The sequence below is a fragment of the Pseudorasbora parva genome, chromosome 15, assembly GCF_024679245.1.
Source record: "Pseudorasbora parva isolate DD20220531a chromosome 15, ASM2467924v1, whole genome shotgun sequence".
NCBI classification, from domain to species: Eukaryota; Metazoa; Chordata; class Actinopteri; order Cypriniformes; family Gobionidae; genus Pseudorasbora; species Pseudorasbora parva.
The window spans coordinates 5,104,625-5,132,487 of record NC_090186.1 but is presented as its reverse complement, the minus strand read 5'-3'; the positions used below and the strand labels follow the sequence as shown (position 1 = coordinate 5,132,487).

At 37.3% G+C, this 27,863-nt stretch overlaps 1 protein-coding gene across 1 annotated transcript in view; it reads left to right on the top strand.

Annotated features, from left to right (window-relative positions):
• The first annotated feature begins 7,843 nt into the window (after positions 1-7,843).
• syne1a (spectrin repeat containing, nuclear envelope 1a) overlaps positions 7,844-27,863 on the top strand; it is a 202,090-nt gene continuing 182,070 nt past the window's right edge. The window contains exons 1-8 of the mRNA XM_067416809.1: positions 7,844-8,065; positions 11,138-11,199; positions 22,498-22,593; positions 23,070-23,153; positions 25,621-25,641; positions 26,489-26,581; positions 27,278-27,456; positions 27,607-27,803. Coding sequence (XP_067272910.1) covers positions 7,960-8,065; positions 11,138-11,199; positions 22,498-22,593; positions 23,070-23,153; positions 25,621-25,641; positions 26,489-26,581; positions 27,278-27,456; positions 27,607-27,803 — 838 coding nt within the window. The 5' untranslated portion in view covers positions 7,844-7,959. The remainder of the gene's footprint in view (positions 8,066-11,137; positions 11,200-22,497; positions 22,594-23,069; positions 23,154-25,620; positions 25,642-26,488; positions 26,582-27,277; positions 27,457-27,606; positions 27,804-27,863) is intronic.

Sequence of the window (27,863 nt, the reverse complement as noted above, 5' to 3'; positions counted from 1 at the left end):
GGATCCCGGTTGGGAAACACTGGTCTGTATTGATTGACACCGCGCTGGTTTGTTTAGAATTATATGAGCGCCGTGACCGCGCGCTGTCGCGTGATGAAGGCGTGTCGCAACTCTGTTATTCAACTGCTCTGGTTTTAAAAGCTATGCCATACTAAATGCGCCAAAATGCAATAAAACTTGTTTTACGGTCAATTGCAACGCGTGTGTGTGTGAGTGAGTAGACGCGCAAAAGGGCGGAGAGAGAAGTTAAGGAAATGCAGCTAAACGAATATGCGTGCGTCTTTTAAATAGCGTAAAAATGAATGAATGACGAATGTGGCGGCCGTTATTGATTATGTGGCAGTCCGCCACAAATTAGTCTATGTGTGGGAAACACTGTTTGGCCTCTGTTTAAAGTATTCCCATACTTTTGATATTCGCGGTCTAGGTTTTTGTGATAGAACCAGGAGCAGAAGCCAACATTACGCGAGATGAACGTCTGACACGACGCGTCGACGCATTTCACGAACGTCGACGTATTTCCGTAGTCGACGTCATCGATGACGTCGACGCGTCGTTGCAGCACTAGTGTGTTTCTGTATTTGGTTGAGCTGTGAGTATTTGCGGTGTGTTTCTGTATGTGGTTGAGTTGTGAGTATTTGTAGTGTGTTTCTGTATTTGGTTGAGTTGTGAGTATTTGTGGTGTGTTTCTGTATTTGGTTGAGTTGTGAGTATTTGTGGTGTGTTTCTGTATTTGGTTGAGCTGTGAGTATTTGTGGTGTGTTTCTATATTTGGTTGAGTTGTGAGTATTTGCGGTGTGTTTCTGTATTTGGTTGTGTTGTGAGTATTTGTGGTGTGTTTCTGTATTTGGTTGAGTTGTGAGTATTTGTGGTGTGTTTCTGTTTTTGGTTGAGTTGTGAGTATTTGCAGTGTGTTTCTGTATTTGGTTGTGTTGTGAGTATTTGTGGTGTGTTTCTGTATTTGGTTGTGTTGTGAGTATTTGTGGTGTGTTTCTGTATTTGGTTGAGTTGTGAGTATTTGCGGTGTGTTTCTGTATTTGGTTGAGTTTTGAGTATTTGCGGTGTGTTTCTGTATTTGGTTGAGTTGTGAGTATTTGTGGTGTGTTTCTGTATTTGGTTGAGTTGTGAGTATTTGCGGTGTGTTTCTGTATTTGGTTGAGTTGTGAGTATTTGTGGTGTGTTTCTGTATTTGGTTGAGTTGTGAGTATTTGTGGTGTGTTTCTGTATTTGGTTGAGTTGTGAGTATTTGCGGTGTGTTTCTGTATTTGGTTGAGTTGTGAGTATTTGTGGTGTGTTTCTGTATTTGGTTGAGTTGTGAGTATTTGCGGTGTGTTTCTGTATTTGGTTGAGTTGTGAGTATTTGCGGTGTGTTTCTGTATTTGGTTGAGTTGTGAGTATTTGCGGTGTGTTTCTGTATTTGGTTGAGTTGTGAGTATTTGTGGTGTGTTTCTGTATTTGGTTGAGTTGTGAGTATTTGTGGTGTGTTTCTGTATTTGGTTGAGTTGTGAGTATTTGTGGTGTGTTTCTGTATTTGGTTGAGCTGTGAGTATTTGTGGTGTATTTCTGTATTTGGTTGAGTTGTGAGTATTTGTGGTGTGTTTCTGTATTTGGTTGAGTTGTATTTTTAAAGCATTGCATTCTCCAAATGCACAGAGAAAAACATAAAGAGGCACATGGAAGTCATCCTATTGATCCATCTCTCTCTCTCTTTAAGGCCACTTACAGCAATATTGGCACAATGCCACACAGAAATGGAGCAGGACTGAGAGAGAGAGAGAGAGAGAGAGAAATGGGTCAGTCCTGGCACTCTGCCACAATAGCTGTGTAATGATGTGCCAGATATGGCAGAGACCGGCCCATTCTCTACTGACCAACACGAGTACAGACGGTCACCTTGAACACTTTGGAGCCGTGAGCTCCTGTGGATGCGGTCCTCCTCCATCAGTGTCTCCCTCATCTCTCGCTCTCTCCATCCCACCACACACACTCAGCATTCTGTTTCAGCACTGAGCTGCACAAAGATGTAATACAATAGAGGTGCCAACAGAAAACAAGATGCTGTAGGTCAGCAAAGAACAAAACAGTTGCAGTGTGCAATAAAATTAAAGACATAGTTCACACACATTTTTTTACTCGGTCATTATTTACATTCCAGACCTCTTTATTTCTTCTGTGAAACCCACACAAAAATAGGAATTCTGAACCAGTCGCTATTTTCCATACAGTTGCAATGAATGTGGACTTTTTTTGTTCAAAACACATTAACACAAAAGCATATGGCCTTTTTTAAACAATGACGTGAACTAATGTAAAGAGATTTTCAGGGTTTTGGTCCCACACGTGTCTTTTCCTGGGCGCGTTCCTCATGACGTTGTAATCTTGACTCAGTGCCAGTCAAAGTGATGGATCATAATCTCTGGGGCGGCACACACTCCGTACAGGGGGAGTGTCTGTTAGATTCACTGAATGGCATTCTTTATGAGATTCGCCTGTTCTGATTTGCTAAATGAATGAAACAGCCCTGCTGGACCAGTGCCTCTTATGGTCAAGTGTGTGTTCACATCTGTGTGAGAACTGGGGAGGAGATGACCTGATATAGTCATTTCAAAGGGAAGTTTGTGTGTGTGTGTGTGTGTGTTTCAGTAGTACAATATCTGCCTTGTATGCATTCAATTGTTCAAAAGTGAAGTTTATAATATTAGGACAGAATTCTATTTCAAATAAATTTTGTTCTTTTGAACTTTCTTCTCATCTAAGAGTCTTGAAAATCACAAAATATAAAAAAATCTGCTAAATATTAAGCAGGGCAAATGTTTAATATTGACAATTCTTAAGCACCAAATCAGAATATTAGAAGGATTCAGTTTAAACTATTAAAATAGAAAACAGTCATTTAAATTTGAATAATATTTCACAATATTAATACTGTTTGTAATGTATTTTTGATCAAATAAATGCAGCCTTGGTGAGCATCAGAGACTTCTCTCAAAAACACTAAAAAATCTTATGACCGCTAAACAGTAGCGAACATTAATGAAATGCTATTTCCCAGCCCGTGGAAATACTTCAAGTTAAGTTCTAGTCCACAAGAGGACGGGGCATCCCAGTTGTTTTCGGCTTGAGCTGGGTCATCATGAGTGTGTCCTCTCCTGTGATTGGACTGTTGCCGTGATGAGACGAGGGACTGATTGATTGCAGTGACGGTGATATTGAATTGGCTCTTGTGTGACCGACACACACATTAACTGTTGTTAGATTGTGTTGAACTGCTCATTTAGTCAGCAGGAACAGCCGTGACTCTTACAATGGCCTGCAGACAGAGCAAGAATCCTCATCGTACGTTACTGTCTTATCTTTCAACAGCAGCTTGACCTTTACTTACCTTTTACACGCCTCTAGCAAACCCGTGTCAAATACTGAATGTCAGCTGGGCATCAGTTCACCTTCTGAAGTAGATAAGATCTGCATTGGCTGATGTGTGTGTGTGTGTGTGTGTGTGCACCTTCAGTGAAATCTAAGACAGAATGAAGGCAAAAACGGAGCCACTACACTTAATGAGTGTGTGTGTAGTACAGTGTGTGTGTACTATAATGCACAATAAGACAGATTCACATGATGTCAGTACTATACTGTATGTGGGCATGGTTCAGAATTTCTCAAAGTGGATGAAAAGCTTAGCCTGTCTGACCTACTTCTGCCCTGGCCACAGCATCACTTCATCATTACACAAGCCAACAGGAGAGCGGTTAATACTCTTCAGATCACATGAGTGACGTCTGTCTGTCTGTCTGTCTGTCTGTCTGTGTGTGTGTGTGTGTGTGTGTGTCTGTCTGTCTATCTATCTGTGTGTCTCTCTGTCTGTGTGTGTGTGTGTGTGTGTGTGTGTGTGTCTGTCTGTCTGTCTCTCTGTCTGTCTCTCTGTCTGTGTCTGTCTCTGTCTATCTATCTATCTATCTATCTATCTATCTATCTATCTATCTATCTATCTATCTATCTATCTATCTATCTATCTGTCTGTCTGTCTGTCTGTCTGTCTGTCTGTCTGTCTGTCTGTCTGTCTCTGTCTGTCTGTCTGTCTGTCTGTCTGTCTCTGTTTGAAAGTGTGTTTCTGTCTTTCTTTTGTATTTATTTATTTAGTATTTATTTGTTTTTATTCATACATTTTTGTAACTTTATTTAATTTAATTTATAATATTTGTTTGTATTTTTCGTTGTGCAGTCAGTATAAAAGTACTTGATCTAACATAAAATAAAGTCTACATTAAAATAAATATTCCATATAAATACATATGAATCCCCCCCCCCCCAAAAAAAATGCTTAAATGAAGAGATTGAGTCATTTTTCTTTCTTTTTTCCCCCTTTTTTTCTCTCTTTCCTGAATATGTCTAGACACTGTCCAAATGTGAGGTGTATTGTGTACACATCTGTCCTGTTAAGAGCATAAATCGTCTGAAACCACAGGAGGAAGTTCCCGTTGTAGAAATCATCTTGAGTTATTCATAAAATCGTTTGTGTCTTTGGAATGTAATTAGTGATGCTAATTTGGCCGCGCTGGTGCTGATGCACAATCACTGGCAGTCGAAGGGCTCACTAGTGTAAGTGGAGGGGAGACGCTTTCACACACTCTCACACACTCTCACACTCTGGTCCAGGGGCGTAGCACCAAATTTTGGGCCCTGGGTACAAACCATCTTGCTGGGCCCCCCTACTATGTATGTGTATGTATAGAAAACGGACTTCCCTGCCTTGGGCCCTGGTTACTCAGTACCCTTTATCCCCCCAGTCCCACGCCCCTGCTCTGGTCAGAGATATAAATAATGCCGTATGTGTAGAAGGAGTCGTTGCTATAGTGATGGTGGAGTTGAGCATTGATGGAGCAGCGTGTCTTGATTCTCCGCAGGTGAAGGAATGAAACCGTTAGGGATGGGGAAGCGTCTGGGTAGTTGTGATTTAGTTATAATTACGCCTACTTTTCTCAGTTTTGCATTATTAAAAATTCATACGTCTAAAAGTAGGTAATTCTGGTTAAATGGAGATTTACACAAACATATTTTGAATCATGTGTATGTGTGTGTGTGTGTGTGTGTGTGTGTGTGTGTGTGTGTGTGTGTGTGTGTGTGGTTCAGGTATAGCCTAAACAAAGACGGCAATATCCAAAACAAAACATTTTTGGGGTTCCCACGAGGAAAACTAAATCATAATCAAATATGTTTTTTGAAAATGTAAAAATGCTGAGTACCAAACACCAACACGTGTGTGTGTGTGAGAGAGATAGAGAGAGTGTGTGTGTGTGTGTGTGTGTGTGTGTGAGAGAGAGAGAGTGTGTGAGTTTGTGAGTGTGTATGTGAGTTTGTTTTGTATGTGTGTGTGTGTGTGTGTTTAGGAGTTTGTGTGTGTTTGTGAGTGTGTGTGTGTGTCTGTGAGTTTGTGGGTGTGTGTGTTTTTTATTTTAATGGAATTCACAAAATACTGAAAGTGGACTTTACAGAAATTCAGCATGTTCTAAAAATGCCCATAAAATGAAAGTGAATTTGTTAAATATTATAATAAAATAATGATAAACTCAATATATGGGTCTGCATGACAGATATAACCTGCAAATTATATTTTTAAACTTTCGAGCCAGCTGTCATTCAGTTTCATTCAAATTGATCTGGACAGATTTTTGTCTTGATTTGAATTTCTTTAAATTTGAGTTCATTTTGTTGATATGAAAATGCTGAAATTTGAACATCTGAATGCCACACAGTCCGTGAGGCACAGGTCTTCTTATGCATGTAATCACTATGTGTACATTCATAAAGAAAAATAAGGAAATCATTAATTGGCAAGCATGAAATAAAATGTCCCTGGGCAGTGATTACAAGTGTTCAGTTCATGATTTAGTGAGGCTGCAGCACTTCATCTACAGTGTGTGTTACAGTTCAAGAGTTCACCACTAGGTGGTGCACTGCCCTTCTTTCTTTCTTTCTTCGCTCCTTCCTTCTTCCTTCCTTCTTTCTTTCTTTCTTTCTTCCTTCCTTCCTTCCTTCCTTCCTTCCTTCCTTCCTTCCTTCCTTCCTTCCTTCCTTCCTTCCTTCCTTCCTTCCTTCCTTCCTTCCTTCCTTCCTTCCTTCCTTCCTTCCTTCCTTCCTTCCTTCCTTCCTTCCTTCCTTCCTTCCTTCCTTCCTTCCTTCCTCCTTCCCTCCTTCCTTCCTTCCTTCCTTCCTTCCTTCCTTCCTCTCTTTCGTTCTCTCTTCCTTTCTCTCTTCCTTTCTCTCTTTCGGAGTCCTGCTTTTCCCGAGCACTAGAGGCCCATGAGGTTGGTTGTTAGCCTGAGGTATCAGACACACTAACCCCACATCTGTCTGTACTGTAACCTCTGCAGATCTCTGGTCCAGAATAGCCTTCAGCCTTCACACAACCTTCTTTAGTAACTCAAAGTCCCATGTTGAGAATGAAGGCTTTTCCAAAACGCTTTCTTCTTTTTTTTCTTTTTTTTTTCTTTCTCATGTGGATTGTTCTTTAGCCTAAAGGGAAGGGGCTCCTACATTATCACCTCCATAGTATATATACAAAACTAAAACACACACACACACACACACACACACACACACACACACACACACACACACCTGTATAGACCGTAACCATAGATAAAGTCATCACCTTTATTTAGCGATTTATATAATAAAGATTCAGTTGTTTTAACAAGAAAATAATGCATTTCGGCTGTTGTTCATCTGAAGTCGGCATTAAAATACTTGTATGGTATTAAAATATGTCATTCCTGTTTTCAAGGCTAGTTTTGATGATGGTGTTTGTTCAGTTCAGGACCACGGACAGAGACTAGTCACGTCCACAGCTGTCATTAGAGAACAGTAGCTCCTATAATTATTAAAATATGTTATTGTGTTAGCTTTCAGCACACACATATCTCACCTGCAACTCTTTCTCTGTCTCATAAACACATGCACGCACATACCAGTCAGAGATTTTCATTAAAGATATCACAGGGCTTGAGAAGTGAAGATAACTGGAGACTGATAGCATATGACAGAGGCCATTTGATATTAATGACTTCCATCATTAAAAACCCTTTCGGGAGGGGACGAATAAAAGCCAAAATTATACCAGTGATTAATGAAACCATCATAATTTTAAAGATTATCATTCTCCCCAGGCTTTTCATTTTCTCATATCTTCATTTTCAAAACCTGCAACATTGGTGCGGTGTCGCTCTTTTCATTTCTTTTACGCATCGAAATACAGCCCGTACTTATATTCTAATAGCATGTTTTATAGCTTCATAAAGGCTCCAGTGATACTTCTAAGGCTGTTTGTTTTGTTAGACTGTTCTAGGAGGTTTATAAAGCCACTGGGAGCGGTAAATCAGATCGAGCAGTGTTTTCAGGCAAACTTAATCAGCTCAAGCAGGCGGCTTTCCTAAACCGAAGAAGCCAATACGAGAGAGAGAGAGAGAGAGAGGGAGAGAGAGCGAGAGAGAGAGAGAGAGAGTTCAGCTGATCTCAGGGAATTTCAGTGCCGAGCACGTCCTGCCTGGCTCGGTCTTTTAGAGAGTGTGCATTGCAGGCTATGTGACTCACAACACATATACACACACACACACACCACACCACACCCCCTCCCGTCATACGCTCAGATGTGTGATGACGACACACATTCCCATACGAGCGATTGGCTGGTGGACGCAGAGGAGAATTGTTCCTGCAGAGAGATGCTGAGACCGGTGCTGCACACATGCACACTCTTTTTTCATTACATAGGAAAGACATGGACAGCACATTTCTAATTTGATTACGTGCGTCGGGTGGTGAGAAGCACATAGAGAACCTAAAAAAGAGGCAAGAGACAGATCAGAATATTTAGGAAGAGAGTAGATGACCCTGTGCAAGACCTCTGACCGTCACAGGTGAACGTGCACTTTATGGACTTGAGATCACAGAGGCATTGTGGGAATGGAAGTCAAGGGCAAAGTGGCGAGGCGATGGGAGGATGTAGCTGCCAAGAAGTCGTCTGGCACGTCCCTCAACTTAGTGCCAGGGGTTTCTCGGCACCTGCGTGGTAAGAGATCGCCTCACTCGTTTAGAAATGCATCTGGTTTCAATAGACCTCGCGTGTGTGTATAGATGTACAATACTTTGCATATTTGACTTTTTTGTGCATCTATACAGTGCTAGACAATTGCTCACTGCACAATTAATTAAGTAATGCATTGAATTAAACTCAAGTGGATTTGTTTAAACAGCGTACATGTGTTTGTGTTGTGGAGTTGGAGGTATTTTTGGGAATAGCAGGGTCATCTGTAGGGCATCACATGTGGAAAATGATCAAAACAGCTCAGCAGGTTTCTTGGATGCAGTGTGGATGATTCCTGAGTGTGTGAGAAAAGTGTTGATTAACACCCCTGGTTATTTTGGAATTAGAAGAGAAATGACACCCGGTTATAATTATAGGTACTCACTGTATGTGTTACACAGCGAGTTTGCATCCGTGTTTCCCGCTCAAAGTCACCCTGTCCTTATGACGATGGGCTGGGCACACACTCATACACACTGTAATACACACCGAATCTTTCCTGTTGGCAATGCCATCTATCACACTCCTCTTCTCATCAATATTTGATTGCTTTAGCTCTGAAACAGGCTTGATCGAACTATTAATTCACAAAATACAAGATATTTAGCACAAATGGCACTGGCACATGTGGTCTGAATTATGCATGAGGCAGGTCCCCTTTTTAACACACACACACACACACACACACACACACACACACACACACACACACACACACACACACACACACACACACACACACACACACACACACAGACAGACAGACGGTGTGTGTCAGAGTGACCGGCTTCAGTGTAATCCATCAGACAGTGCTTTCATTAAAGACTGGCTCTGTGTCAGTTGTCATCTCATGCTGATCTAACAGTTAGGAGGAAGGATATTACTGTCACCTTGCGGTTCAGAATCAGACTGAACCTTTTGTTTAAAGAGCGATATGTTTATGCTGCTTTCTTTTGCTTACAGTAGGAAATATCACTGACTGAGCTTGTGAAAACTGGGTATAGGCGATGGATACTGGTGCCCACCTATTTAATAATTTTATTATGTTAATGAATTTGGTTACTTATATGCAGAACCAATTTGTGATTAATTATTGTTTTATTTATGCTTTTTCACACAGCAACACCTCAAACATTCACTAGACTACAACAATAATGCATTATGAATGTTTTATTATTATTGTTTATTCCATTTAACAATTCAATGTTTTGCAATAATTTTTTGTCAATTGATTAACAAATCAGTAATTAATTAGTTTTTAATATTTTTATATAGCAATAATTCAGTTACTCTCCAAATTAATGAATAAACAATGTAAAGACAGTATATTTTAAATATTTGTTGTAATGTCATGTTTTTATGAATGAAGGCCAGTATCACTGATACTAATACAGATATCGATGTCTTTATGAATAAATTTTTTAAACATTAATGATAGACATTCAACATTACAATATAAATGAAAGCTATTTCAATTTCAACATTTATTAGGCTTAAAAAAATAGCTTTTAATTTAAGTGAACTTAAAACACGCTTCGCATAAACCTATTATAATAAATGTTGTATTTACCTGTGGCCTTCATATACAGAAATTGAATAATGTTATCAAACAGCTTTCTTAACTGCATAAATGTAAAATGAAATATAGAATCATCTTTAGTACAGCTACAATTTTCTCTGCTCTCATCAATTTTCATCTTTCTGTGCGTCGTGCGTCGTGTGTGTGTGTGTGTGTGTGTGTGTCATAGTAAGGACATTCTCAGACTGTCTTTTTTGAGTGTCTCTTCTGTCTTGTGGAGCTTGAATGGTTTGACCCTCTGGGGTTCTTCATTTATGGGTCACACTCAGGACCTTCGGGTCTAAAAGGACCCGGAGGTCGGGAATAAAAAAAAAAAAAAATTGAGTAAAATAAATGAAATATATTTTTGTTCAATAATATTTTTTCTTTTCTTTTTTGGTGTTTTGAGATAATTTTATGATTTATAAATAATATTTATGCAATAATTATGACCCATTTTTTCCCATTGAATATAATAGAATTTTATTTTATTTATTTTTTCCTTTTTTTATTAAAGCTGTATTTCATTTTAGAGTCAAGCCTAGGCCTCATGAAAGCATTTTTTTTTATTTGATTGGTGCCATCTGGTGGACACAGTGAGCATTTTTATCACGCAATAGCACATTTTTACCACTAGAGTGCATTACAGAACCTGTGTGTGTGTGTGTGTGTGTGTGTGTGTGTGTGTGTGAGAGTTTTTGTTTGTCTGTTTTGCACTCTTGATGTTTTAGAGATTCACCCCTTCACTGTTGAGTCCTTTTTTTCTGCATCCTGGCTGATTTGTAGATTATATGCACAAAAAACTCTGTATTTTCATATTTTTGCCAATTTCCCATTCATTTCCTATGGGGGTCTTTTTTGACCCGAAGGCCCCGAGTGTGACTATTTTTTTTACGACCACTTAGACTTTTCCAATCCTGTCCCCAATTTTTTTTTCTGTCCATATACCAAGTACCAATACCCTCACCAAGTTTCGTACCATTCAGATGAAGCTACGATTTTTAACATTTCTTTCAAAAAAAAATTCGGGTCAGAAATGACTGAAGAACCCCAGAGGGTTAAAAGCATTTGCATGAATAAGAGCCAAAGGATGATAGAAAAACGGATGCTGCGTTAATTGTGTTAAATATTTTAACACAATACTGAAAAAATGTATTGCATATGTTAACACGCTAATTTTGTGTTATTTTGTGTATCGTTTTATGCTATATTGTTAAGTTTAAAATCCTATGTGTTGCCCATATGTATATCAAGTGTTCATGTAATGCATAAGAAAGTTTTGATTTACTCAATCAATGAACTCAATATTAACAAACCAATAACCAAATGAAGAATAAAAATGTAAATATTGGTCAAACCGATTATCAGTCTACCTCTAAGGAATATAAACCTCGGTCAGAATAACCAAGAACCGTATTTTATTGTGATTCCTGATGGCTCTTGCAGTAATGTCTGTTCCTCAGGATTCTGAAGTGTGTGGTGTTTTCTCTTTCCTTTAGATGAACAGGAAGCTGTGCAGAAGCGAACTTTCACAAAATGGATCAACTCTCATCTGGCAAAGGTGAGCCGAGTCATGTGAGGTTTCTGAACCAACATACATCCATTCATGTGTGCGAGAAAAAGCACAGCTCTCTCCACACTGCAGTTTTAATCTGTCACAAGACCGGTGGCACCAGTCCAGGTCCAACATGAGCGTACACTTTAATCTCCTCTTTAGCTTACTGTGCCTCATTTTACCAGGGTACAGGCAGTCAGCTGACAGGATTTACCTATAGACAGCTATGTAACACTACAATGTAACAAACAAAAGATGCAATCACACAATAATATTGCACTTACAATAGCAGCTTTTTGTAGGATTTCAAAACATGTGAAGGCTATATGATCTATAAACACTTTTAAACTCATTAATTTATGTAAACATGTTTGTCATTTGAGCTGTTAAGTTGTGCAACAAATTAACAATGGGTAAAAAAATAGTGTTTATATTTTCTTAATAAAATTGAGAAAATAATATTTTCTTAATATAAATTCTTAATAACAATGAGCAATAATTTAGCTAATGTCAGTGCTTTAATTGTATAACATAACTCAAGGTCAAATATAAACAGGTCATTTCCATACTCTAATTCATACCCTTTTTTTTCTTTTTTTAATCACCTTAAATTAAAAAAGCACATTCCACTAATAATATTCAATTCATATGTGCTATAGACTAAATAATTTAGGATATTTTACTTCATTTATTCAAGTAGATTCCTCTACATTAAAAAAACAACAACCTAATATTATGTCATTTTGTTACCATCATTTTTTAAGTAGATAGTGTGAAATATTTTTTTACAGTTGCTGGTTTATGGTGTTTGTTTTCATTGCAACACAGGAGTAAAATGTATGACCGACTTTATGACCGATATGAAATTTTTGGATGGTAACTGACAATACTTTATATTTGATAACTGATATATTAGCCGATAGATCAACATTTTTATATAATTTTTGAGAGCCTGAGATTCAAAATCAAAAGTCCCACCATTCAAATCCATGACCCAAGCACACAATTATGATGTTCTCGTTATAATTGTATGTAGCCGTTATGACAAACGTGTGCTGAACTGTGTTTTCCTTTTTGTAGTGATTTCAATCATATTTCAAGCAATTCAAACCCATCATGTTGAACAATGCACATCTGAAGTGTCTCAGCTGAAGGAAATCATACATTATTTATTTGCTTTAATATGTTGGCAAAATTTTCTTGTCGGGCCAATAACGATAACATTAAAAATGAACATATATATTGGACCATACCGATACTGTGGGCGATATATCGTGCATCCCTAATTAATATATGTATTATTTACATCTTGTGGCTATACATTTGAAACCGTGCAAAGCAGAATATTTTTTGTTTGTTTTTTAAAGAAATGGATAAAAAAATATTTCTGGTGTTGATTTGCTTTTCCATAGTCACAACAGGGACATTATTAAATGCTTACCAATTATATTTGTATACTTGTATACATTTGCAAGAAAAGCAGGAAGCAAGCATTTGTCTATGATATGCATGTAATAATAGCTAGATGGCTTATTGATTTGTGTGTAAATAGTGAGTGGTCAAGCTGTTTTTAATTAGCTGCCACTCCAGATAATTCCAGTATGATCACCAAGACCTGACTTGGCTAATCTTCTGTGATGAGGAGCAGAAAATTCATTTGAAATATCAATCAGTGGGGAATATGGGGAATTTGTATTAGGTTGCACACCAGCGCCTCTCCAGCGTAAAATGTTAACCACAGAAGAGTTGACATTCGCACACTCTCTAGCCGTTATTTATTTATCTGTTTGCTCATTACCATCTGTCATGGACATATTGGACCTGTCAGTTAGAGTTGGTGGTGGGATTCATAGCCTCGCTGTGCTTGAAGACGACAGTCAGTGTTTATACTCTGATTATTTCACTGACTCCTGTGAGATTCAATATGAATTCCTATTCTCTGGTTCCTTACCTATTTAAACAGCTTCTGCATGACTGGATGCTTTCTGACTTTTACAAACAGATTCTGTGTAGACCTAGCTTATATTAAATTAAAGGCACAATATGTAATTTTTACTGCTTGAGGTCACTTATTCAAATGCCTTGATCTGGTGGAATCATGGGAGCTGTAGTCTTCACCTTTACAGCCAGTGGGAAAGAATCCAACTCGGGCATAAATCATATTTATGGATGAGCGAATGTATTACAGATTTATTAGCGTTACTGTAGTATGAAGCAGGGTGGAGCAGAACGAGACGCTGGAGCGATTGCTAATGAGAGACGAGCGACACACGGCTCGAGAGCAGAGGAGCTTTTATTCTGTCAGACAAGCGCTTCCGCTTCTTTTGCTCGTGTGTGTGTGTGTGTGTGGGAACGCAGCGCTGCTTTATCATATCACACACATCTGAGTGTGTTGAGAGTGATGTTATAATGCTACTCTGTGTGTTCACTCGGCACTACTATGAGACACTTGTTCACACTGCAGTGAGAGATGGATATTAGGCGGTAAAACATGGTCCTCTGTGCGGTAAATCAAGAACACCAGATTTAAACAATAAATGGTAAATGGACTGCATTTATATAGCGCTTTTAACAGACACTATGGCCATCCAAAACGCTTTACATCTTGCCTCGCATTCACCCATTCATACACCGACGGCGATGTCAGCCACGTAAGGCGCCATCCAGCTCGTTGGGAGCAGCTGGGGTTAGGTGTCTTGCTCATGGACACTTCGACACTTGGTCAGGTGGAACCGGGGATCGAACCACCAACCTTCCGGTTTGTAGACAACCTACATGAACCACTGAGCCAGTGCCGCCCCGCCGTTAATAAGACTAACTGTGTTGAGCTGGAGAACAATCATTAGTTTTTGTTTTCCAGCTTCAGGCTTATTTCAATTTTGGTGTTGTAAGGGTGGATCGCCTACAGTGGTTCTGACTGCAGTTTTGCCGAACGACTAAAGAAACATTATCAGCAAGATGGTAGAAAACTGTAGATTTCTTGTCTATAACCACCCACTGCAACTTATAACAACGACGGAAATAAGCGCAGTTACCATAGCAAAATATGTGGGAGAGCGTTGCTTTAATGTGACTATATTGTATTGCAATAGGGAGCACTTCAAAGTCAATACCAAACCAAAACTAGTTAGCAAATAATTTATAATTGATCGAATTTAATGACAAAATCTGGTTATGGTTACACTTAGTTACAAAATAGATGTATGAAATGATAAAACTTATACCATTAATCGTACCCAGCATGTATAGAATGTTACGAGAGAGAGAGAGAGAGAGAGGGAGAGAGACCCTAGAAGAGACCGCCAGAGAAAAAGAGAGCCAGAGTAACAGTTGCAATCTTCTTTTATCTATCCCATGACCATGTGACTGAAACCCTGAGACATTCAAACTGACCAATCAGACCAAACTTCCCCCACTGTACTTCAGGTGTGGCACCATTTGGCCTACAGGCCTTTAGCATCTCTTTGTCTTTATAGGAATCCCAAACGACCCCACTGATAAGAGAGGGGGGTGGAAAACAGTAAAACCAATGTCTTTGTTCAATTTCAAATATCAAATATCTTTGATTATTTTGGATTCTTACAGTGTGAAAGCGTCTTTACATAATTTTGTCCAAATATATATATATATATATATATATATATATATATGTAAACTAGCGCATTACTTTTATTAAAAAACTAAGTAACATGACTAAGCTACTTTTTAAGGTAGTAACGCAGTATTGTAGTGCATTACTTTTCAAAGTAACTTTCCCCAACACTGGAACTGATTGCCTACACCACCAAACACTGATAAGTAACCAGTGTTTCACCTGAAAACTGCATCACACAGACTGATGATGGGGCTTAACACACCTGTATCATTTATTTGATTGATAAATTGATTCAATTTCAAAGGATGATTAGCTCAGAAATCAAAGTTTTGCTTTGATTGGGGTTTTTTGAATGTGGACTGCATTGAAGAGAGCCAGAGAACAGAATCCACCCTGGCATGTATATTAACTTGGACCTGAAATCCGATTGCATGAAAAAGATGTGGCGTGATCCTATTGCTTCAATAGACGCGAGAAACACTTTTTCATGAAATGTGTGTGCAGGAAGGACAGACGTGGAGATAGTCTCATTAAAATTGCAAATAGAGGATTATTTGAACTCCTTCTACACGCGTCAGAATCAGTTATGTTCAGTGTATCACTTATATCCCAATCATTTGTTCAATAGCCGAACACCACCACAGCATCCCCGCCACCCGCTGTTCCCACTTCTTTGCTGGTGCCCTTTAACCTCATCCCACAGCTGAATGACGTTGCCTTGGTGATGGCACTCTCAAGTATTTGAGGGAGAAGTTTAAGAATGCATTTGCCAAATAAGAAGAAATGTGCCTTATAATTGTTGACAGGATGAGCATAGACTGATACGCTGAAGAGAAACCGTGTGTGCTATTCTAGCGATCTGTTTCAAGTATGTTTGGATTTGGGTTTTAAGGTGTTTCTCATCATCCTGCCACCAAATCACTAATGCAAATCATCTGCAGTGATGTTCCCGCTCTATAATTCCTAGCCCAAAGGCACCGGTTTAGCTCTTAGCATGTGTAAGATAACACAGAATGAGAATTACACTCCGTCTCTGTCTCTCCTCTCATTCCTTTAAAGAAATATCAGAAGACTATTAGGGGATGCACCCTATCCATGATAGATAATGAAATGTAATTAGGTGTGAACAGGGTAAATTAGGTCTGTTAGTTCCAAGTTTCTGTAATGAGGGACGGAAATGTTGCAGTGAGGCCTCAAAGCCTTTTGTGTGTTGACTTGAATGGCCACCGGGAGCTTTTCACATTACTGTCATTTGCAGAGTTTGCAGTATTCAGTGAAGCATTAACCTTTGAACAGGTTCCTGCCCTAGAGTTATATAAATATAGGAATATATGCTTATTATTATCATTGCTGTCTATGCTGTTTAAATGGGTCAGTGAGTAATGGGACGATTGACATCATTTTGCCAAAGAAATTACTCCTCCTATAGATGATTAGTCCAATAAACCCAACCATTATTAAATAACGCTCAAACGTATTCAATGATCGGCCAAATCGGACGCGAGGCTGTATCTCTGCAACGCTTTAGATTAACTCGTTCGATTACTGCTCTTTTCACTAGGAGTGTTCGATTCCAGGTTTTTTGGAGTCAACTCCGATTTCTGACTCCCACTGTGGGAGTCTTTGGCATCGACCCCTCGACTCCATTTACTTTACATCAATACAGGGTTCAGACAAATTGCTGTTGTTACACACTTAAATTATTTCCTCCCAACACAAAGTCCTAAAATCCTCTTATTAAAACCTTACTAACACTTTTAGCATGGCCATTCAAAGTAGTCTAATTTAACGATGACTTTCGTGGCTATCAACATTTCTGTCTCTATTACATAACCTAGGAAAAGTCACGAAAAAAAAGGTGTTGAGTGATGGCACTAAACGCACATGATCATTGTCTTAAAAGGTGAGTTCAAGATACTATACATAAAATAATGCACACTATTGATGCGTTTCTTCTTGATGTTAGTATTTTTTATGATTTATGGTTAGTTTTATCAACACATGGTTAACCATGGGAAACCAAATCTATATTTAGACTTTTGCAATAATATATACCATCAATTAAACTAAATCTAGCATGGAAGCCTGTAATTACAAACTAAAGTCGCTGTGAAGACTAAAGTAAGCACTCAAATAAATGTGTGTGACAAAGTTTCTGCGACAGCTCGATTTCAGTGTATTACCCTTTACGGCCTATGGTATTACCTCACGGCTCGCTTCATTTCACTCACTCCTTGCTTATAGTGCACTCAACTTCCATGCACTTTAGATAAATGATTCAGTAAAAGAGAGAGATTTAGGACATAGTCGACACCAAGAGTCGAATCCTGTACTGGAGTCAACCCCAGTAGGGGTTATTCAGAGTCGAGGAATCAACTCTTTTGGAGTGGACTCCCCATCACTACTTTTCACACTACATGACTATCTGGGGTATCATTCAGTCACTGATGTGTTCACACTGACCGATGGATCAGAGACAGAGGGGTTCACACTGCAGGACTTCCAAAGGCAAACACGCAAGAAGTGACAAGGAACAACACGAGACCACACGTGCGTCAGACTGGAGATCTCGCGCGACATTGAAATAGTTTAAAAAAATGATAGACAGGTCCAGATATTAAGCATGCTGATCGCAGACAGGTCCAGATATTAAGCATGCCAAATATCTCACGGCCCGAGTGTTGGCGACTCGCAACTTTTGCATATTCACACTGCATGATTGTCACTTCCGATTTGCCTATGATTTTGGGCATTTGTCTGCGATCTCGCAAAACCTGTCGGCGAGTCAAAATCGGGGCTAAAATCTGGCCGTGTGAACTCGACAGAGTGACCAAACTTGGTACATGTCATCCCAAGCATGTTTAAATTTAGATTAGCCAGATTTTAGTGAAACTGGCCTTGATAGATTCCTTGGGTCATGCTGAGAACAACGAAACCAGTTATTCCACATTTGCTATTTTTATGCCATTTGTTGGCATTATGCAAAGCTGATTCTGAGGCTGCAACGCTTTGGCATATATCGACACCAAACTATTGTGTCATTGTCACCTCACACTGACCGCACGATAATAATCTAATAACAGCATCACAGATTGATCAAAAGTGATAAGCAAGTTAATTAATACAGTGATTGCATTTGGGGTTTTTCAGCCATTTTGAATAAATAATCTAAAAACATCTTTAATTACTTATTGTTGCAGTTTTTCTGAAGCTCACAGCCGTTTTGCATGTCTCATTGGCCCTTTTTGTTCTTGGCCCTGCATTGCTGTTTGCTATATATATATATATTTCAGTTTGTTCTCATCTAAAGGTATGAAATGACTTTGGAAGATTTGGAATATAGCTCACCACTTTTTGTGATACTTTGTTTTTGGTTTTTGTGTCCTTTATGAAACTTGATAGGTCCAGTCTTTTACATTTTATTCATTGTAATTGTACGGCCGGTGGCATCCTGTTCTCTGTGCACATCTTGTGAAATTTCTAAGGTCCAGACTTCTTACAAAAGGCAAACAGGTCTGCTTAGCTTCAGATCAAGATCCTGGTTCAACCCAATAATCAATTTCGACAGAATTGATCAGCATTGCATTAAAAGATTTAACAGAATCCTCATACTCCAAAGCATTCATTAAAAGATACGATCACAGGACGCACAGTGCCTCAGGTCTCTTTACTCATACATGTACTTGCAAATTTGAAGGACATCAGAGAGGCAGGACTGAAGCACTAATCTGCCTAAGAGCCTCAACTTGATTAGCCACGAGAGAGAGAGAGAGAGAGGGAGAGGAACGCGTAAGAGGCCACCCTCCATTTCAATTTTGTCAAATCCTCTCAGACAGGGTTAGGGCTTAATTATGGCATGCCCAATATTGAGGATGAGCTCGTTTCTCATGTGTTTGACAGATAGCATGGGTGAGCGGCACACAGCAGCCACCGGACACCCTGCTGCCTGCACCTGCTTTATCACGGGACATATATCAACGCCCCATCAGGTTTCTCTCTGAATTAGGAGATTCAGTAATCAGTGCCTACAGATTTACAAACTCTACCCTCCATTTAACAATTACTGCTCACTGATTTGTAAACAGTACCCTCGAATTTTTGTAATTTGTCCCCACTGATTCATAAACTGCACCACTGCTTTCTGACACTCTTAAAATAAAGGTTCTTCATTGGCTTTGATGGCTCCATGGAGAACATTTAACACACTGGTTCTCAACCAAGGAGGCCTGAACCAGAGCTAAAACAACTAAGAATCAAGCTATGTCTTATTATTTAGTTGTTTTATAGTGTATATATAAATATTTATAGTCATGCCAAGCTCTAGAATATATTATTGGGTAGAAATGGTGAGTGAGGGACTTCAAATATTGTTGTGGACAGTGGAAGTCAAAGAGGTTGAGATGCACTGCTTTTCCGTTGCCCAAAAGGTTATTTGTTGTGGAAAAAGGTTCTTTAGATTATTTAAATGTTCGTCACACTAAATATATATATATTTTTTTTACATTTTAATTTTATTTTATTAAATTGTGTTATTTTAGTATTTTTTTTTAAATAGTTTTATTTTGTTAGGTTTAAAAATGTATTTAATTTTTAATTTATTTAATGTTTACAATTTTAATGTTATTATTTTATTATTTATTGTACTCATTCTTTTATTTTTATTTATTTTATTTTGTTATTTTATGTCATGACATGTTATGATAACAACATTTTTTATTAAATTATTATTTTATTTTTTGTAATTTATTTATTTAATTATAATTTAATTTATTTTATTATTGTCACATTGTTATGATTTAATTTAATTAACTTTTAATTAAATGTTTGAAATGTATGACATATTTTTATTTTATATATTTATTACATTTCTTTCTTATTTAATTGAATGTATTTAACATTTTATTTGTATTTCCGTCAAAAAAAGTCAGAGCAAGGAACAACATTGGGCCCCATCTGTAAAATAAATCTGTAAAATAAATCAAATTTTTTTATTATTTTTTTTATTTGGTGGTTTAAAAATGATTTGTTGCACAGATTGCAGTCAGACAGTATAAAGCCATGACCTACTGTCAGCCTTGACTGAACTTGTGTCTGTGTCTCCCTCGTCTCTGACTGATATTGGAAGCAGTTGGCGTGACCCTCGGGCGTTTGTGTGAACTTTGATTGGGTTACTCAGAACATGCCGAACTCCACCGGAGCTAAACGCTGTCACTCCGCCGATAGACAATCTCTTTCCATCAGTAATAACAGACACAGATAATTAGTTTGTTAAGCCCTGCTGCTTGTGCATTTGTTTTTTCTCTTATTTTTCATTAGTTGCATAATTACTCAAAGTGCCTCTCTTTCATGTAATGTCCTATAAGGTGATTTTATCCAATTAGCTTTTGAATTATTTAGAGCTAATTGGAATATCTTAGCAATTCCTCCCCCTGCTCTCTCTAAAATGCTTCAATCAAGAATTAATCTTTAAAAAACGTCACTCATTTCTACTTTCTGCCTCTAATTAAGGTCATTCCTCTGTCGTTTGTCTTGACTTTGTTCACTTTCACTCTTAAAAAAAAAAATGAAGTCCCCCTTCCTCTACATCACACACACACACACACACACACACACACACACACACACACACACACACACACACACACACACACACACACACACACACACACACACACACGCACACACACTTTCACTGTTTCATATTAATCTCCTCATGAATGACTTTGGCACCCGGCTGCTTTCCCAGTCTAAATCCCGGTCATGTGACTGCTGTCTGAAGAGCAGTGCTTGATGTGTTTGGGTTATAGTGGAGCTGTGGTTGGATTAGTGGAGGGGCTTCATCAGGTCAGACAGTCTGTGTCGTCTCCAGAATCAGCACTTTACTCTCTTCTCTCTCTTCACTCACTTCACTCGAGCTTCTTAAGCTCTCGACTGTCACAGACCGACAGCACCAATGAGGTTTAATATATGAAGCTTTCTGTCAAACCCATGTCATGACTATTCCATCCATCCATCCATCCATCCATCCATCCATCCATCCATCCATCCATCCATCCATCCATCCATCCATCCATCCATCCATCCATCCATCCATCCATCCATCCATCCATCCATCCATCCATCCATCCATCATTCGTTTGTTTGTTTGTTCGTTATTCGTTCATTCCATCTGTCAATCTATCGTTCTATCTATCTGTTGTTCTATCTATCTGCCCTTCTATCTACCTTTCTATGATTCTATCTATTCTATTTATCTATTATTCTATTTCAATCTACCGTTTAATCAATTTATCTTTCTTTCTATCATCCTGTCTACCATTCTACAGTTCTACCATTCTATCTACTGTTCTGTAGTTCTATCTATCATTCTATTGTTCTGTTGACCGTTCTAACGTTTTATTGTTCCATTGTTCTATCTATCATTCTATTGTTCTATCTACTGTTCTATCATTCTATTGTTCTATCTACTGTTCTATCATTCTATTGTTCTATCTACACTGTAAATATATATATATATATATATATATATATATATATATATAATTATTATTATTTTTTTTTATTTTTTTTTTATTGGTTTAACTTAAAGTAAGTAACCTGGTTGCCTTAATTTTGAGTTTATTGAAATTAAAAATTTGAGTTGACACAATGAAGGAAATTTGTTTAATAAATAGAAACTCAAAATATTTTTGTATCTGAACCACATAAAAAAATTGATAAATCATGAAAATAGCTCTATTTGGCATGTTTCACTCCGTCATCAGAAATAAAACACACAATTACCCAATATGCTTACAAAATCTTTTAATAATATTTTTATAAAAGTTGTAAAATCTAAAAAAAAAATTCATTGTATTAATTCAAAATTTAATTTCAATGAACTCAAAATTTTAAGGCAACAAGGTCGCTTTTTTCTAAATAATTTTCAGTACAGTGTACTGTTCTAACGTTCTATCTATCATTCTATTGTTCTATCTTTCTTTCTATTGTTCTATGTACCATTCTATTGTTCTATCTATTTTTCTAATGTTCTAACATTCTATCTATGATTCTATTGTTCTATCTTCCATTATATCTATCATTCTACTGTTCTATTGTTCTATCTATTGTTCTATTTACCATTCTATCATTCTACTGATCTATCGTTCTATCTATTGTTCTATCATTCTATCTATTGTTCTATTGTTCTATTTACCATTCTATCATTCTACTGTTCTATCATTCTATCTATTGTTCTATCATTCTATCTATTGTTCTATCTATCATTTTATTGTTCTGTCTACTGTTCTATCATTCTATCTATCGTTCTATTGTTCTGTCTATCGTTTTATTGTTCTATGTATTGTTCTATCATTCTATCTATCATTCTATTGTTCTGTCTATCATTCTATTGTTCTGTCTATCGTTCTATTGTTCTGTCTATCGTTTTATTGTTCTATGTATTGTTCTATCATTCTATCTATCATTCTATTGTTCTGTCTACTGTTCTATCATTCTATCTATCATTCTATTGTTCTGTCTATCGTTTTATTGTTCTATGTATTGTTCTATCATTCTATCTATCATTCTATTGTTCTGTCTATCGTTTTATTGTTCTATGTATTGTTCTATCATTCTATCTATCATTCTATTGTTCTGTCTATCGTTCTATCAGCTGTTCTCTATATCCTTCTCTCATTGATCAGTGTATTGTGTTTTTCCTCCTGCAGTGTAATCCTCCTCTGGTGGTCTCCGATCTCTTTGAAGATGTTAAAGATGGAGTGATGTTGTTGGCTCTTCTTGAAGTCTTGTCTGGTCACAAACTGGTAAGCTAAAAACAGACGACTCCAACATCATCGTCTCGTTTAGATGTACATTTATGCAGTATAGAGTCAACATTGTTTTAAGTGACATTGTTTTAAATGACAGAAAACATGATAATACAAGTCATATTAGCACAAACTACTATACTCTATAGTATATGTTCACTGCACATTATAGCACTCACATACGCGCAGACACGTGAAAACACACACTCTCAGTAAACGATCCCATAAGACTGGCTAGGGATGCCTCAGGTCAGGCACTGCGGTAACATTCGATATGCCAAATATATTTTCTCATGCCATTTATTTGGTGTCATATATAACGATCATGCTCATCTGCTTTCTTGCTGTCTCTTTCTGCTTTCTCTTCTGTTTGTTTTCATCTCTTTCTCCCCGGTCCTTGCTGGGTATTTACTTTTTCCTCTGTCTATCACCGTTTTCCTTTTGTCTGCTGTGCTATCCTCTCCCGTCTGAAGCCGTGCGAGCAGGGCCGCAAGCTGAGGAGGATCCACTGGGTTGCTAACGTGGGAAGAGCGCTCAAGTTTCTGGAGGGCAGGAGGGTAAGGCAGTCCATTCCCAGAGTGCTTTGCTCAGGTGTACAGCTCCAGGTCATAAGCACTCAGTCTGACCTACACAACCCTTTCCTCACTCTGATGCCGCTCTCTCGCTTTACAGCACTGACTCACGAGAGACAGAGAGAAGCAAAACCTACTTCTCTTTTCATGTTTAATTCTTACTCTAAACAACAAGAAATTATATGTTTCATTCAAATCACTTACAAATGAAGGATTTATGGATTAATTGGAACATGCTAGATGGCTCAGCGTAGATTTATGAGGTGATTTTGACACCTCAGACTCAAATCATTCTCCTTATTAAGGATTAGTCCTGAGTCACCATATTATAAATCTGTCTCTGCCTCACATGTGGCAATGAGCTTTCCTCATGGAGTCTCTCTTTCTGTCTGTGGGTGCCAAAGCTTAACAAATGGACTGATTAAGGGTTAGATCATGTACAGTCAGCTATGCATTTTCACAATAAGTCCTAAAAAGGTGTTCAAGAGCCTGTTTTGAAAAAGGCATTATAACAGAAATAATCGGCCTTCTGTATTAAAATTGCATATACGTATATATATATATATATATATGATAGATAGACAGATGGCATTAATCTACCTTAAAAAATTGGATTTTAAATGCCTTGTCTCTATTTTAACATGTAATACTGCTATAATTAAAAATAAAAATTATATATATATATATATATATATATATATATATATATATATATATATATATATATATATATATATATATATATATATATATACACTGTAAAAAAAAAGGTTGGTTTTTGTTGGTTTAACTTAAAAAAGTAAGTATTCTGGTTGCCTTAAAATTTTGAGTTTATTGAAATTAAAAATTTGAGTTGACACAATGAAGGAAATTTGTTTAATAAATAGAAACACAGAATATTTTTGTATCTGAACCACATAAAACATTTGATAAATCATGAAAATAGCACAATTTGGCTGCGTCATCACAAATAAAACACACAATTACCCAATATGCTTACAAAATCTTTTAATAATATTTTAATAAAGGTTGTCGAATCTCAAAATGTTCATTGTATTAATTCAAAATTTTAATTTCAATGAACTCAAAATTTTAAGGCAACCAGGTAACTTTTTTTCTAAATATTTTTTTACATACATATATATTGTGTATTATTTTCAATGGGCAATAATTGAACAATAATATATTACTTTGGTTTTCCTGGAAAAAAAGTTAAATTTCAAGGCTTTGATCACTTTTGACCAAGGAAGAGGACCAGGGAGTTTTAAAGAAATGTATACTTTTATTCAGCTATAACGCATCGATTAAAAGTGACAGCAAAGACGTTTATAATGTTACAAAAGATTTATATTTCAAATAAATGGCGTTTTTCCCTAAACGTATTAATCAAAGAATCTTAAAATCTTGGTTTCCACAAAAAATATTAAACCTATTTTCAACATTGATAATAATGTTACCTGAAAAGAAACATTACCTGAGGACCAGGTGGATCATGTGACAATGAAGACTGGAGTAATGATGCTTGAAAATTCAGCTTTACCATCACAGGAATACATTACTTTTAATAACATGTTCAAATAGAAAACAGTTACTTTAAATTGTAATAATATTTCACACTATTTCTGTATTTTTATTTACCGCCCCTAAATCTTGGAAAGGTAGTTTATCCAGTTTAGTTGTCATTATAGAAAAGTATTTGACCGCTCAATGCCGTAATTGATCAATCAAGAGAGAGAGAGCTGTGGAAATGAAGGAAAAGGAAGAGGTCTACTGTCATTGTCTATTATCACATAGGAAAACCACCCCCCCGTATAAACAGGATATTTTTTCATATCATCTCTCTGGGGAGAAGGACAGAGATATTTAATTTACTGTGTAGCTGTGCTTCTGACTTTCATTATCCGGCCTGTCAGTGAATGAAGCTGAGCTAAGCCTCCCACTCCTGAGGTGGTCTGTCTGTCTGTCTGTCTGTGTATCTGATCTCTCAAGGAGATGAGGATTCATTTCGTAAGCTACAGTCTTTCACCATCTTATCGGTCTCTGTCATCCTCTCTCATCTCTCTCTATTCCCTGTGGAGCACAGTGGGAGAAACCAGAGTAGAGAACTGTACTTTTACATCCAATCTGGGACACAATATTTGAAGGAAATGGATGCTTTTTTTTGCTTTGAGAAAGTGGATGTTATGATTTTGTGTTGCGTGTGTGAATTTGTCATTCAACTTGTATGTGTGGCTGGTTCTTAATGTATCTGCCTTGATGTGTGTGTGTGTGTGTGTATAACAATGGGTGCAATGCCCAGTTTGTTTGTGTCTGAAGGCTTTTGGGTTATCTCAGAGCTGGGGTCCTTATCACATGTCTTTCAGGTGATGGGCCACACTATTGTTAACAGCATGTAATGACCTCTATTATTCTTTTTTCTGTCTGTCTTCCTTTTGTTATGTCACCGTTTCAGTCTGCCTACAGAGGATCTCCGGTGAGTGTGACCTTTCCTGTGACTGTCGACTCTCACGATGATTGACACTATCACTTTTTTAATCAGGATCTCTCTAAATGTAACAAGAACTGACTTTCATAAACGCGATAATACAGGGAATCCTAAATATTTCCCCTAAATAATCTCCGCCTGGTCTGAATGTCTGAAGTAGACAGGGATCAGTGTTATTTTAGTATTATTTATATACATTTATTGTATGTTTTAATATTTTGAATTTGCTTTAATTTTTTGGCATTTTTCTATTAACGTTTTGGTTTAAATGCAGTAAAGGATGCAATACTTCCAGCCTTCCTTAACAAGTATATATTATTTATAAATGATTAAATACAAAATGAATAGTATTAGGATTAATGTGGTTTGGAATTGGTAAAATGTGCTTGGAAAAACAATATGATTAGAATATCAACTTCCATAATAATTATGCATGTACTGCATATATGTAATTTTTTAAAAATATATTTATATTTTATTTCAGTTTTACTTTAACATTTTTTTTTTACAAAGACTTTAATAGTTTAGGATGTAGTTAACAGTAACAACATTGATAGGGATCTAGGGGTGTCAAGCTCCAAAAAATGATATATGCATCATAAAAGTATCCATATGTACTTTATTCCATTTCTTCAGAAGCCATACGGTACAATAGCTTGCAATAAACTCAGTATTCACTAAAAATCTTGCTTGACAGCCAGTCACTATTCACTTTCAATGTATGGAAACATTAAATCAGAACAGTGAAAGGTTTATTGTTTTGAAAATACATGAGTGTGATTTTTTTGGATGAACTATGTGTCTAAATATGCAGTTTTTTTTTCTTGTTTAACAGATTAAGCTTGTTAACATCAACACAACAGATGTGGTAGATGGCAGACCTTCTATTGTGCTAGGGCTGATATGGACCATCATCTTATATTTCCAGGTAAAATAGGAGAGGAAACATTTCAAAGTTTATTAACCTTTATCCTCCCCTCGCATCCTGTAACAAATCCTTCCCTCGGGTCAAAATGACCCGAAGCCCTATATATATATATATATATATTTTTTTTTTTTTGTCCAGACAGCTAATATCTTTTCATTTTTATAATATTTGTTCTGTTTTTTAATTTAATTTGTATTATTTTTTATTTTATTTACCTTTAAATTACTAGATTTGATCAATAAATTATATGATTAAAGCACACGCTTTCAACTTAAATTCAAAATAACTCCAATACATGCAATAACCAGCTCAAATCAGCTCAAAATCTCTCTCATTGGGTCAATTTGGGTGTCTCTGCTGACCTCATGTGGAAAATAAATAAATAAAATGTGATATTTCATGACTCTTGCCACAAGTATTTGTTTTGGCTTTTCTATGTATCCTGAAGCATTCCTCGCATTCCATTCATTCAAGGATTTGTTACTTTTTTTGTTACAATCACATAATCTCCTCGAATCTAGTCAATTTTTTTGTATGTATTCGTGGTTCAAGTGCGATAAAAGTCCTGAGGTCTTGGTGAGCACGCTCAGATGAACACTCATTTTGGAAAAAAAAAGACCCGAGGGAAGGATTCAAAGTTTCTGTAATTGCACAAAATCAGCTAAAAATAGTTACATTTTCAAACCTCTTGTTCAGATAGAGGAGTTGACCAGTCATCTACCAGCCCTACAACCTCAATCTAGCAGCAACTCATCAGTGGAAAGCTCCAACAGCACTGAGACCAGCAGCCCGCCCGTCAAACGCAAGCCCCGCCTTTCTTTTCAGGGCGGGGCCAAGAGAGCCCTGCTCAAATGGGTCCAGACCACTGCAACAAAGTAAGAACTGCCTTGTTGATATAGTGCCTGTGCAAGGCCTGAATGAATACATTGTTCTTTTCTCTCGTAATCCCGTTTCTCTAAGTAAATATATGACTGCATTCTTCCATGGTTTCGACATAATGTACACACTCACGCATGTGTTTACAGGAGATTGGGTCTCGATGTGAAGGATTTTGGCCCCAGCTGGCGTACAGGGGTGGCTTTTCATGCTGTCATCTTTGCTTTGCGACCCCATCTGGTTAACATGGAACAAGTTTGGAGGAGACCTAACAGGGATAACCTAGAAAAGGCCTTCTCATTGGCTGAGAGAGAACTGGGCATCCCACGAATACTTGACCCTGAAGGTGATGCCGATCCTACAGAAAAAATAGAAATGCTTTTAATCTCAAGACAATATATAGTGT